Consider the following 13,562-nt stretch of genomic DNA (forward strand, 5'->3'; position numbering starts at 1 on the left):
TTCAGGGCTGCTGCTGTCAGGGGCACAATGCATCTACTCTCTTTTTTTTTTTTTTTTTTTTGCGGTACGCGGGCCTTCCACCGCTGTGGCCTCTCCCGTTGTGGAGCACAGGCTCCAGAGGCGCAGGCTCAGCGGCCATGGCTCATGGGCCCAGCCGCTCCGCGGCATGTGGGATCTTCCCAGACCGGGGCACGAACCCGCGTCCCCTGCATTGGCGGGCGGACTCTCAACCACTGCGCCACCAGGGAAGCCCCATCTACTCTTAATGCTAAAACACAAGTCTTAAATGTATTCTTATCCTCTAGCTCAGTGGTCCCCAATCTTTTTGGCACTGGGGACTGGTTTTGTGGAAGACAATTCTTCCACGGACTGGGGCTGGGGGGATGGTCTGGGGATGATTCAAGTGCACTACATTTATTGTGCACTTTATTTCTATTATTAGTGCACTGTAATATATAATGAAATAATTACACAGCTCACCATAATGCAGAATCAGTGGGAGCCCTGAGCTTGATTTCACTTGTCACTCACTGATAGCGTTTTGACATGAGTCTGCAAGCAGTTGATTTATGATGGTCTCTGTGCAGTCAAACCTCTCTGCCGCTGATGATCTGTATTTGCAGCCGCTCCCCAGCGCTGGCATCACCGCCTCAGCTCCACCTCAGATCATCAGGCATTAGGTTCTCATAAGCTCACAACCTAGATCCCTCGCATGCACAGTTCACAGTAGGGTTCGCGCTCCTATGAGAATCTAACGCCGTCGCTGATCTGACAGGGGTGGAGCTCAGGCGGTAACGGGAGCGATGGGGAGCGACTGTAAATACAGACGAAGCTTGGCTCGCTCGCCTGTCGCTCACCTCCTGCTGTGTGGCCTGGTTCCTAGTAGGTACTGGTCCACGGCCCAGGGATTGGGGACCCCTGCTCTAGCTGTAACTTCACTGAAGGCAAGCGATCAGTATGTTAAAACGCCTTATTTAAATATGTATACTCTGTGACCTGGTAACTCGATCTCTAATGATAACAAGCACAGAGATAAGTATATCAGCATCATTACAGCAAATACCTGGAAATAATCTAAATATCTAATTGGGGCATGGGAGGGTGTTGTTTGGTAAATTACAAATAATGGCCACCCACAGGATGGAATTCTATGCAGACTTAAGAAATGATGCTCTAGTTCAGTGCAGTTTAATACAGTAGTCACTGGTTTTGACATGTGGCCACTCTGAATTGAGCTGTATTGTAAGAGCTAATAATACACCAGCTATCAAATATTCAGTTAAAAAAAAAAGGTAAAAATATCTCAATGATATTAATATATCAGAATGATAATACTTTGGACATTCTGGGTTAAATATATAACTAGTATTAATTTCACTGTTTCATTTTGTTTTTTAAAATGTAGCTACTAGAATATTTAAAATTGCCTAAGTGGCTACCTATCTCTCTCTGTTGGACAGCATTGCTCTAGAAGACATGGGGAAATGCTCCTAGAACAGTAAGGCCAAAAGCTGGTGGTGGCAACACAGTACGTAAGGAAAGACTCCAGTGTTACAGTGGGGAAAAGTAGCTGTGACGTGAAAGAAGTATATAAAGACATATACCATGATTTTAATTCTTTGTGCCTCTGTATTTCTCAAAATTTTCTAAAACAAATACAGTTGACCCTTGAGCAACTCAGGGACTAAAGGCATTAACCTTCTGTGCAGTCAAAAATCCGAGAATAAGAGTTGGTCCTCCATATGACTGGTTTCTCCCTACCCTCAGTGCCGCATCCGTGGATTCAACCAACCACGGATCCTGTGGAACTGCAGTATTTACTAATGAAAAAAATTCCACATATAAGTGGACCTATGCAGTTCAAACCTGTGTTGTTCAACTGTGTGTGTGTGTGTGTATATATATATATATATATATATATATATAAAATATATATATATATATATATATATATATAAAATATATATGTATTTTCTTGTGGTATGTGGGCCTCTCATTGTTGTGGCCTCTCCTGTTGTGGAGCACAGGCTCTGGACGCACAGGCTCAGCGGCCATGGCTCACGGGCCCAGCTGATCCACAGCATGTGGGATCTTCCCGGACCGGGGCATGAACCCGTGTCCCCTGCATTGGCAGGCAGACTCTCAACCAATGTGCCACCAAGGAAGCCCTGTATATAGTTTTGAAATGGGGAAAAAAAACTCAGTCGGGGGCACTGCTGAGTTAGACCAAGTCTGTGCAACTCTAAACTTCAAGTTCTCCACACCTCAACATTATACAAGAGCTAATTTCTATTTTTAATGGTAGAGCTCATGACACTCTATAAACTAGAGAATTCCCCCTTTAAGACATGTTAGGCCTCAAAAATTTGGAATTAAATCTGTACCATCTACAAATCTCTTTCTTTCTGCAATACAAGCATGCACCACTCCCCATTATAAAAGCAATAAGCTTTCATATAAAAACAAGGTGGGACTTCCCTGGTGGCACAGTGGTTAAGAATCTGCCTGCCAGTGCAGGGGACACGGGTTTGATCCCTGGTCTGGGAAGATCCCACGGGCTGCGGACCAACTGAGCCCGTGGGCCACAACCACTGAGCCTGTGCTCTAGAGCCCGCGAGTTACAACTACTGAAGCCCACGTGCTGCAACTACTGAAGCCCTCGCACCGCAACAAGAGAAGCTACCACAATGAGAAGCCTGCCCACTGCAACGAAGAGTAGCCCCCGCTCGCTGCAGCTAGAGAAAGCCCACATGCAGCAACGAAGACCCAACACAGCCAAAAATAAAAATAAATAAAATAAAAACAAGGTGAGCATTTTGTCAAAACCAACGGCCACAAAAGTATCGGCCAAGAGACAATGGAAGGCTGTCTGGTAATATATAGGCAGATGGTCAAGCAACAAATATAAATAATGGGGAATTATTAGGAAATAATTTGGGACTAAAAACTGGGACCTACTGAAGCACGTCAAGTCACTATAATTGTATCTTGATGATAAAGCAAGTCACGTGATCTATGATTCAACATAGCTTCAGATAAGAAACCTCACCTGGAATCTGTGAATTACTCCCTATTATTTAGGGAGCAACTTCAAAGACTGTTCCTCCTTGATAGTCTTAAAAATGCTCACAGTGTTCTCATCTAAGCGCCATCTCATATTTCATGGTGTAGAATTTATTCATGAAAGGGTGTTGGATTTTATGAAATGCCTTTTCTATGTTTATGAGGATGACTGTGTGGCTTCTGTCCTTTATTCTATTCATGTTAATATTACATTGACTTGACTTGCATGTTGAACCAACCTTGCATTCCTGGGATAAATCCCACTCAGTCATGGTGCATAAATCCTCATGTGCTGCTAGATTCAGTTTGTTAGTATTTTGTTGAGGATTTTGCATCTATATTTATAAGGATATTGGACTGGAGTTTTCTCGTGATGTCTTTGTTTGTCTTTGGTATCAGGATAATACTGGTCTCACATAATGAGTTGAAGAGTGTTCCCTCCTCTTCTCTCTTGGAAAAGTTTATGAAGGACCAGTATTAATTCTTAAACATTTGACAGGATTCACCAATGATGCCATCTGATCCATGGCACGTTTTTAAAAGAATAGTGTCCCTTCCTTTTATCAGAACTAGAAGGTGTAAGAGCATTAAGTGATTACCTGGCCATAGTCAATCTCCAGAGGGTAGAACTTTTTGGGATATTTTGTGAAGTTTTTGGAGTGCCAGGCATTCCCCGTTTTCTCTTCATATAATTTCGTAAAATGCTCAATGGCATCCTCCTTGGATGGCATCTGCTCCAGTTTGTTACTACCAATTACCGTGCCCACGCGGCCCCAGGACCTGAATATCCAATACCTGTGGGAGTAGAGGAGGAACATCAGATACAAATTCATGGGTCAGCCTGTTGTATTTCAGGATGAGTTTCCCTTCCTGCCGTTCCCCTTGAGGGAGAAACAACTGCAAACACACCAAAATGATGGTGACTGACAAAGAGGAACAAAAGGAATTGGTATTACAATGAAGGACCTTTATTTTACTTTTATTAAACTGAGTGTTGTAAGTTTAAAGTAATTTTAAAATGCTCTTCCAAATCATATTGGCAAGTGGGCTATAAAAAGTACTAAAGAACAGGTTAACCTTGGATCTGGCAGCCAAACTTGAGGACTAAATCCTGAGGCATACAGACCTTTACATAAGAATATCCAATTCTTCTCCCCAAAGAAACACGGCAAGTAACACTTGGAAGTCATGAGTTCAAGGTGATGCAACCATCAACGACGTGTATTAAAAATAATGAAGAACCTCTGGCTCAGATCAGAGGCTGAGATGTGATGAAATGGGAGGGGGCGGGCCACTGGCCTGCAGGGTCAGCCACCTACAGACCCAGGCTAGCACCTTCAGTTTCTATCTCAATCTAGGGCCAAGTCTTGGGTACCCTGTGGGCTGTGCTGCCTAGCTTTGGGCGAGTTCATTTTTTTTTTTTAGTGGAAATCATGCATAAGTTAAATTTTAGATCACAATAAACACAGATATATTGGAAACCCAGAAAGATTTGGATGCATTTAAAAAATAAAACCAGAGATTTCAAAGAAGATTTGGGGCTTCCTGCTGGTTTTCTGGGCTACTGCCCAGAGAAATACAAATTCATTCTCTGATGGGTTATTTCCCTCTGGAAATGTTTGGAAGACATCACGCTGACCTATCCTGAAAAAAAACCTTCTGACTCTAACAGTCCACATCGTCCTTTCCCTCTAAAAACCCATAAATCTAGGCCACCAGAATGACACCCATGTCCAAAATCATCATTAGAATTTGCTTGCTGGAGGTGGACAATTCTGTTCTCATTTGCCTGTTGTTTTAACACACTCTGGCACTCAGCACATTGCCACAAAAACCCTACCCCTTCTCCTGCACTCCAGTACACATCTAGCTTTTGGAAGGTATGTCTTACAAGCAACATACCCTACTTTGACCTTCATTATCTCCAACAAGAGTAGGTAGTAAAGTAAATGATGCAGGATTTTACTTCTTCAGAAATTTTAAGTAGCCACACAGATATCGTGTGCTCTTTTAAGGGTCACTTCTGACATTGACATTTTCAATGAAAGGTGTGGTGAGATGTGAAGAGCCTGAGCCTGCCAGTGCCTACAACCTGCGGCTGGCCAAGGTGCACCGGGCGCTGACTGTATCTCTCGGGGGCTGCCACTCTCACAGGGGTTTGCCTCTCAACGAGGAAAGCTTTTTGGATATCCTGGAGTTCCAATGTGTAAATTGTTTTCATTTGCTAAAAAGGAAAGGTCAGTTTAATATAGGAAAGTGCTTCCCCACCCCCTCCGCCCCCCTGCTTAGAACTTAACACACCTTCCTCACTTACCTGCAGCTCCTGTTCTGTGCTGGCTGCAATGAGGGCCCATCGACTTGGCAGAGAACTGCCCCCACAAGAAAAGTGTGCGTGGCCAAGCCAGCCCAGCGCCTCAGCACCCTGGAACTGGCTCTTACCTGCCTCCACTATGTTTAAAATAAAACATACAGACAGATGCAAACCCAAACGCCTCTAGTAACTGGGGAGCCCGAGGTAACACTGATGAGTGAGGACAGAAAGGCTGTCTGGGGGCGAGGGCCTCTTCCCTCCCTCACCGCAGGCCTCACGACACACCCATGCTCTCCACGAGGCGGCTGGCTCCCAGGAGCACCGAGAGCCTCTCAGGAGCACAGCCCTGCTGGACGCTCCCGCCCCCGGCGCACCTGCTCTCTTTGTCATCCTCCAGGAGCTGCAGCTTGTAATAGGAGTTGGTTCCCTTAACGATGTCCACCAGGCCGAGGGTGGCACTGAAGACCTTCCCGCCTTTCTCCAGGACGTGTGCGCTGTGTTCCAGACCTGTCACGGACAGAGCCCCTGAGGTGAGTCCCACGGGGAGAAGGGGGTCTGCAGGTGCCCCACAGGACGTGCGCGTTCTCAGGAGCGGGGAGCCTCGAGGCCGGAGGGCGAGGTGCGGCCCCGGCCCACATGGTTTCCCTCATCAATGGCGGGCCCACAGCTCGCTCTGCTCCCGCTTCCTCACCGGAATCAGGGTCGACAGCTGCTCCTCCTTTAAGAGTCAATTTCATTCTCTTTTCAGATTTGTTGGTACCTTGGAAGGGGATAGAGAAATGCAGACATTAAATTAAAAATAAACAAAAGGCAAGGGGAAGGTGGCAGGCAGGGCGAGTGGGTCACCTTCACCTGTGTCAGATGTCAACATGGCATCTGTGTGCTGCCTCGCACCATCCTGCGCCCAGGGAAAATGAATGAGAAAACTGGTGTGGGCAGAGTTCAACAGACCATTCGGGCGCAAAGGGAGAGGCTGGGTACGGGCGGACCTGGCCAGCCTGGGGCAGAGGCCACGGCCCCCGGCAGGATGGGGCCACGGCAGGGCGGGGCAGCTCGGGGCCTCACCTTCCTCCTTGACGGGGCCCTTGCTCTTCTTGGAGAGCACAGCCCCCGACTTCCCTTTTGGGGCCACGGCTTCAACAGGCTCCGCCTTCACCTCGGCCCCCCAGGGGGACAAGAGGTGGGTTGAGAGCAACTCCTGAAGGCTCTTGGTCGAGGCGGAGATGTCCTGGAGGAAATCCTCAGACACGACGCGGACGTTGGCTTCTTTTACTTCCTCCATCTTTTTATTCATCTTGTCGACCTCCTCTGTTCAAATCGGAGGGAAAGAACTTTGAAATCTCAAATCACTACACAGCTACTACTTGCTGGGTACTTCCCAACCCTCGTCACCCACAGCTCTCCTCTCCTTCAAAATCTAGTGCTTGAGGCCTTGAGGTTCATTTCAACAATCATCTCTCACCAGCAACACCCCCCCTTCTTCTAAGGTGTGATGAGTGAGAGCTGCTTTTGCCAAACCCTTCTATAGAACGAGATGTTAACAAGTATTACATAGGGAAAGGAAGTCAGATCCCTATGGGAAGAGCGGTGTACTGTTTTCTGGTCTTGGAGACTTACAATGGCTGTCGGCACATTAAGCCTGCAAAGAAACCTGTTCAGCTTTGTTTAACTCTGCATTTTCCAAACCTACTTAAGCTGTGAACTTTTTGTCTGGAGGCAAACCTACCAACATCTTGTGAACAAGGTGAGAAGAGTGGGCTACAGTCTTCATTTGGGAGTTTTAGATACGTGAATATAGACCACAGCGCGGAGCGGCAATGCCAAGTACAAGTGCCCACACCCCTTTACAGAGAAGCTGAACAATGCCAGCGATGATAAGAGACACATTTTTGGGGTCCCTCTGTGCGTCAGACACTGTGCTCGGCACTTCACCTCATTTAATTCTCAACACGCTCCTGAGAGACGGGGCTCCCTCTGGTTCACAGGCGGACTGCACTCACTTTTGGTACTGATGCACAGGGAGGCCTTGTTGGTGGTCCCCGTCAGCTTCCCCCCGAGCTTCTCGATCGTGGCCTTCACTTCATCCTTGTTCTGGGAGAGCTTCCCAAGAGTCAGGATCTTCATGTTGGATAACGGCTTGTCTGGGATGGGAGAAAAGGATCACTAGGCAGGGCTGCTGCCCGGGGTGGAGGGTGGGAGCAGGAGACCAGGCAGCAGCTCCCAGGGAAAAGCCAGACCGGCTGCAAGGGCCCCGAACGGCCTCAGCACCCTCTCTGATCAGGGAGAAAGGGATCTCCTTGAGAAGTCTACGTAAACTGAAGAAAAGAGTAATAAGAGTAGCAGGAAAGCAGAGGACAGGACAGCAACCTGTACTCAGTCCTCAGCACAGAAAGGACCGGCCAGGGGGAAGCCGTGCACTGGCACTGCTCCACAGCAGGCCTCGAGCGGAGGTGGCCGGGGGCGCCCTGGGTCTGCTCCACAGACGGGCGAGGAAGGACCAGGAGGCTGGCCAGAGGGCGGGACGCCGGGGTCACGTGAACTCCCAATTCCTTCTGTTATTCTGTTCCCACCCCATGCCTAAAAGCAAACTACAGTTCTCACAGGATGCTTCTTAATCAACCCCATTAAAAAAAAAAACTAGCCTTGGGGACTTCCCTGGCAGTCCAGTGGTTAGGGTTCCCGCGCTTCCACTGCAGGGGGCATGGGTTCGATCCCTGGTTGGAGAGCTAAGACCCTGCACGCCGTGTGGCATGGCCAAAAAAAAAAAATTTAAAAAGCAGGCTTGTCCACGGCAGTCACGGAGAGCTTTGGTCGGCATGACCACACTGAGCTGAGAGAACTGATTCAGGCACCAAGAACGCTGGCATTTTAGGTATTTAGCACTGACCCCGGGCCAGAAAAGACCCGGGTCGGGGGTGTGCCTTCTGTTTGTTGCAAACGGGAACATACAGAGCTGGTTACACATTTCCACAAGAGATGCTGTGGGGAGGAGTCCTTTAAGCTGTCCCCGTGAGGGAGAACAACTAGGGATACCCGTAGGGTTTAACTGAAAGTTGGCCGAGGTCTCCACAGGGAACGGGATCACTTAGCTGTGAACTGCAAGTAAGGGGAAAGCAGAAGGGACCCTCAGGGCAGGGCCCGGACGTCGACCCCGCCTGGCCCACCACACTTGCTCTTGGACCCAGGCTGCACGCAGCAGGGTGAACTCGGGATGACCACCCACACGTCCCCTCCCCAGAGGGTGGAGGGAGGTCACCGCTGGGCTCACGTTCACGGAAGAATCCTCATCCTCCACCCAGCACACGGTGGCCGTAACCATTAGACTACGCCACATGTCCCTGAGTAAACAAAGACAGCAGCATCCTCTGCCCCCAAAACACCAACTCATCTCACTGTCTTTGTTGGTGTGGAGTATTTCTCGCTGACACCAATCACAACAAGTACAGCAAGTCTCTGCAGGTGACAGAGACCCAGCATCACGTCAGGCTCAGGATGACAGGTGGGGAGCACAGAGCTGAGCCCTGGAATGCTGCTCTGTAGCGTAGCACTGTCAGGCAGGAGAGTCTGAATGCCCCTTGCAGGTAACCATCTCCCTGGCCTTTCTCAGAAGCCCCCCTCCCCAACCTATCTCCTCCTGCTGGGGGTGGGATGGGGAGAACAAGGGCAGAGCTTCCCCCCAGGATCAGCCAGCAAAGAACCCAGAGGGACACCCACTCCACCCTAAGCTCAGGGCCCCAGTCCCCACCCACCTCCTCCCCGAGGCTGGCCCGGAGCTGCACCTGGGGTAGCGGAGTTCACAGTGGCGGGCGCTGAGGCCGCAGAGGGCAGGGGTGCTGCCGCCAGCGGGGCGCTGGCCTCTGGGGGGAATATACGGTCCTGCTTTCGGATCTTCAATTTCTTGAGGTAAGAGATTTCTCGGAATTCCTAAAGAGTGTAAGTTTTAGTTAAGAGACCAGTTCTCCCTTGAAATGACCACCCGATAGAGAAAAGAACTTAAGAATCTTTTTCTTCTTACGATAAAGAATAACACAAAATAGGAAAATTTGAGGCTTTTAGTATGAAATAACAGTATTACTGCTGATATGGTGCTTATTTGCAGTACTTCTACATTTATAATACAGCTGGTACTGTGATGCTCGAAGAGAAAAAATATTTTCCTTAAAAAAACAAACCAAACAAAAAAACCCAGTTGATAATCTGGTCGGGGAACCACTGCTGGAATCTGATTACAACCCCCAGGCCTCATTCTGGAGTTGTCCCCCTCAAGAATGAAGAGGCTTCTTCCTGGGGTCATATGTCCATTCCATGACCAAAAGCGCCCCCCCCCCCAGACTCCCCAGAGCATGGGAGAGAGATTATTATCCTAAAGGCAATCAGGGAAATTCCCTTCCCTTCCTAGGAGAAGGGACTGAGAATGCAGGGAGCCCATCAACAGTCAGTATTCAATATTAACTCTGCCACCAGCACGGTCCACCGGCATTCCAGGCGATTCACAATGGGCTGTGCTGTAGGTGGTCACTCAATAAACATCACGTATACCAGGCTCAGGGACCAGGTCCCTACCCTCCTAAGTCTTCTTCTCATCAAGAAACAGCCCTTCCCTGCTAGATCCATGGTCAATGACTGCCTGGTGGATGGTGGATAAAACGTACGCTGGGTATCTAACACAGTGCCACACATCACAGTGAGTTTAGAAAGAGTTTCAGCCTTTGAGAAAGCAGCTCACCCTTGACCGACAGTCAGATATACGAAGGCAACTTCTACATAGGCGCTAGCTTCTAAACCAGAGGTGTGCTGAAGTGATGCAATACTGGGAATGCTGGGAGGGCTCCTTGCAGGCAGTGACCTGCCAAGTCAGGGGCGGGGCGGGGAGTGAGTGAGTGTGTGTAGGGGTGGTGTGAGTGGTATGTAAGGAGGAAAAAGGTGGAAGAAAGAGGGGCTGCAGAAGGTAGCTGGAGCCAGATCATGGAGGGCTTTGGGGGAGGGGAGTTCAAGCTAAGGAGAGGACCCTGATTCTGTGATCCAAGCCCCTGGGGGCAGCACAGTCCCTACCCATAGTCTATAAATCCATGAATTTGCATGGGTAGCAAGCACTGTCCACCTGACAAAATGTCTTGCACCTGTAGGTCCCGTTTTAAAATAACCCTTTAAAAATATACATACACAGATGCAGTGCAACTGACATATAAAATACTCAACAGTTCACATCACGATCTTACTTTTTTCCTAACCTAAGATATTAAAAGGGATACAAATACCACAAACGGGCCTGTAAAAATGACATTCTCAGAAAAACTGGGGAAATATTTCTAGAAGAAATGGGGAATCACTGTAAGGTTTTAGGGGTGGGGAAAGGACAAGGTCAGACTTGTTGTAGAGCAACCGAACAAGCAAAAGTACAGAGATCCGTATACAGTAATTATGGTAGAGAACAGAGAAGGCAAGAAAAGAATGAGCAGAAGGGGCAAGCGGGAAAGTGGAGTTCAGCTCCGGATGCTGAGGTGGTAAGTGCCACCAGGACCCACAAGCAACAATTATGGAGCGCTTACTATGTGCCACTGGTCCAAATGCTAAACCACCCGGGGAGAAGGCACGGGCGGTGAGGGAACTTGACAGACATCAAATCCCAAGCCCAGGGAGCCCAGGACAGCCCCAGGTGGTGGGGCACCAGCTCGCACCGAGTCTGAGGGCACGGGGGAGTCCATCCAGCAGCCAGCCCCCCAAGACACTGCTGGCTCCCCCAACAGCGCGGCTCCAAACAAGGTCCCCCAACTGAGGTTTTTTACATTCTGAGAATTCAAGAGAATGAGAGAGAGCTCAACAGGAGACGTGAACTCTGGGCCCAACTCCCCGTCTAGCACCAAGGCAAGGAAATGTCTTGCTCTGAGAAAACACTCTCCCGTCATAAAGGCAGGAATTATCATTTGTTCACCACCGTGTCCCTTGTGCCCAGAACAGTGCCTGGCAGAGGGGAGGTACTTGATAAACGGAAATAAAAGTAACACACGGTCTTAGCAAGCAAGAAGATTTTTACACCAGTTGGACAAACTTGTGCTCCAGCTGGAAGTGCTTTGGCACTACATCTGTGTAGTCTGCAAATGTACAGAACCAAAGACATAACTCTATGATCTGATTCTGAGCATGGCCTCGATGTAAAGAGGTCTGAGAAACTCTGCCCTGCAGTCGTGGTGACCTGGAGCGTGGACAAGCCCAGAAGATGGGACCAGGTTTTTCTGCAAATACATCCCAGGATCCACACCCCCACTTACCTTTGGGGTCACCCACTCCTTCCGGTTGGGCGTCTGTGTCTTGACCATACACTTGGTCCAGGCAGTGACATCCCCAGTACAGTAATAGGCATCGCTCTTGAAGACCAGCTGGCCTGAGCATTCCTCGCAGGGAAGGAGGGCACCGAACACCATGCCGTCGGCCACTCGGTCCAAGATCTGAAGCCAGTGAAGACGAGAAGCAAGTCAAGGAGGAAAGGAGCAGCTACAGGAGAGGACATTCACCAACGCGGGAGGAAGAATCTGCACGGACTCCACTCGGTAAACAAGAAGGGGGGGACTGCCCTGAGGTCCCTAACATTCCCCGGAGAAGGTGGTTTACAGTTGGAGCTTGCAGTTTTGTGCTTTATGAGACTTTATCTCCACGCATGAGGGGCTCCTGCAGCTCCCCTTTCCCTCGGTGACTTCGAAACAAAGGGAGAACCCAGAACATCCACTGTTTCTGTACCAGAGGGACGGCAGGGCAGGGCCTGCAGGGGAGTCTGTGAGAAGGCGGCAGCAGAGAGGGCTCCTCGGGCCAAAGTCTGTGGCATGAACACACGAGGCAGATGTGCGGCCCACCTCGGTCCTTGAGCGCCTGCCCCTTCCTGTCCCTGCAAGCGGCGACCTCGATGGCAATGCCCGTGTAACACGACTATGGAATTTCACTCCCAGTGAATACCAGCAGGGGTTCACCTGGAGGGCCTCCCACACTCCACCGGGACAGTCACCGCGCACGGCCTGGCCGCCCAGCTCGCGGTGCCCGTGACACAAAGGCAGCTCACCGCAGACTCCCCGGAGGGCACTTGTTGCTTGTTGAAGATGAGCAGCTCTTTCAGGTCATTCGTCGAACACGCTTTCTTTAGCTCGTCCTTGATGTTCCAGATCAGGTTGTTCTGGGCCTGTGCACAAGAGCCAGCAGCTGAGAGACCAGCTCTTCTCAAAGAAAGAAACCCAACTGAAGACTCCACCCTGGCTCGCTTCTGCCTCTAGTCACAGCCCCGCGCTCAGCGGAGCTGCCCCGGGGCTGCCGCATCCCCGGCACTGTGCTCCCAGTTCGCGGCCACCGTGTCCGCCGGGGGCGCGGGCGCTCAGGGAGGGTCGAGGCAGGTGCAGAGGCCGCGGCCCAGGCGCCAGTGTCCCCGGAACCAGCCCCTCAGAGACCAGTCCCAGGACACACGGGAACGCGCCCGAAGCACCAGGTTCATCTGCCCCAACACCCGGCCCCTAAGGGAGGAAGGGGCGGCTCCTCAATAGCCTGAAAGCGAGCAGCAGGGGCGCTCCCCAAACACCTCCCACCTCCTCAATACTCAGTAGCGCCGAGGAACAGACTTAAGCTCCTCTGGAGATGGAACTTTAAACCTCGGTGGTAATATTCATGCAGTGCCTACTCTGCGTGGGACACTTTTCACGCCATCGCATGTACTCTCACGACCACCTTGGCCAGCGAGGCAGTAGTAGCCTCCCGACGTTGGAGGCGGGGCAGGGAAGAGCGTCCTCCCATTTGAGGGTGGTGGGCGAGTTACTCACGTCTCAGCCTCAGACCCCACCACCTCGAGTTGTTTAACACACACACACGCCACACACGCGCGCCCTTTCCCAGCCTCTGTAAGGGCCGATCGATAACATCCTTGCCTGCAGTGCCACGTGCTGGGCCACTGGTGACAGAGATGAGGGAACACGAGGCAAAAGTCTAAGGGTACAAGGTTAGATCAGAGAAGCAGACCTATCTCATCTGCGCGACCAAGGATGGGAGGCCAGCACAAATGGGTGTGCCAGGGTGGGGACCACGGGCAGCGTTCCCAGCTTGACTTTGTTTTGACCTCTGACAACACTGGAGACGGGGAAGATGGGCACGAAGGGCAAATGCAAAAGAGCACCCCAGCTCCACTGCAGCTGGGGTTGGCACCAAACTGACACTA

At 50.3% G+C, this 13,562-nt stretch overlaps 1 protein-coding gene across 2 annotated transcripts in view; it reads right to left on the bottom strand.

Annotated features, from left to right (window-relative positions):
• The window catches only part of PARP1 (poly(ADP-ribose) polymerase 1), a 42,841-nt gene that overhangs the window by 12,306 nt on the left and 16,973 nt on the right, over nucleotides 1–13,562 (bottom strand). Inside the window, exons 6-13 of one of the 2 annotated variants that reach the window (XM_059065656.2) lie at nucleotides 12,426–12,542; nucleotides 11,644–11,820; nucleotides 9,154–9,298; nucleotides 7,375–7,515; nucleotides 6,440–6,682; nucleotides 6,066–6,134; nucleotides 5,749–5,881; nucleotides 3,663–3,858 (exon numbers count right to left, since the gene is read on the bottom strand). In XM_059065656.2, coding sequence (XP_058921639.1) covers nucleotides 3,663–3,858; nucleotides 5,749–5,881; nucleotides 6,066–6,134; nucleotides 6,440–6,682; nucleotides 7,375–7,515; nucleotides 9,154–9,298; nucleotides 11,644–11,820; nucleotides 12,426–12,542 — 1,221 coding nt within the window. Of the gene's footprint in view, nucleotides 1–3,662; nucleotides 3,859–5,748; nucleotides 5,882–6,065; nucleotides 6,135–6,439; nucleotides 6,683–7,374; nucleotides 7,516–9,123; nucleotides 9,299–11,643; nucleotides 11,821–12,425; nucleotides 12,543–13,562 lie in introns of both variants that reach the window. The other variant, XM_067028604.1, reaches the window with a different exon arrangement.

This window comes from Kogia breviceps, chromosome 1 (genome assembly GCF_026419965.1).
Source record: "Kogia breviceps isolate mKogBre1 chromosome 1, mKogBre1 haplotype 1, whole genome shotgun sequence".
NCBI lineage: Eukaryota > Metazoa > Chordata > Mammalia > Artiodactyla > Physeteridae > Kogia > Kogia breviceps.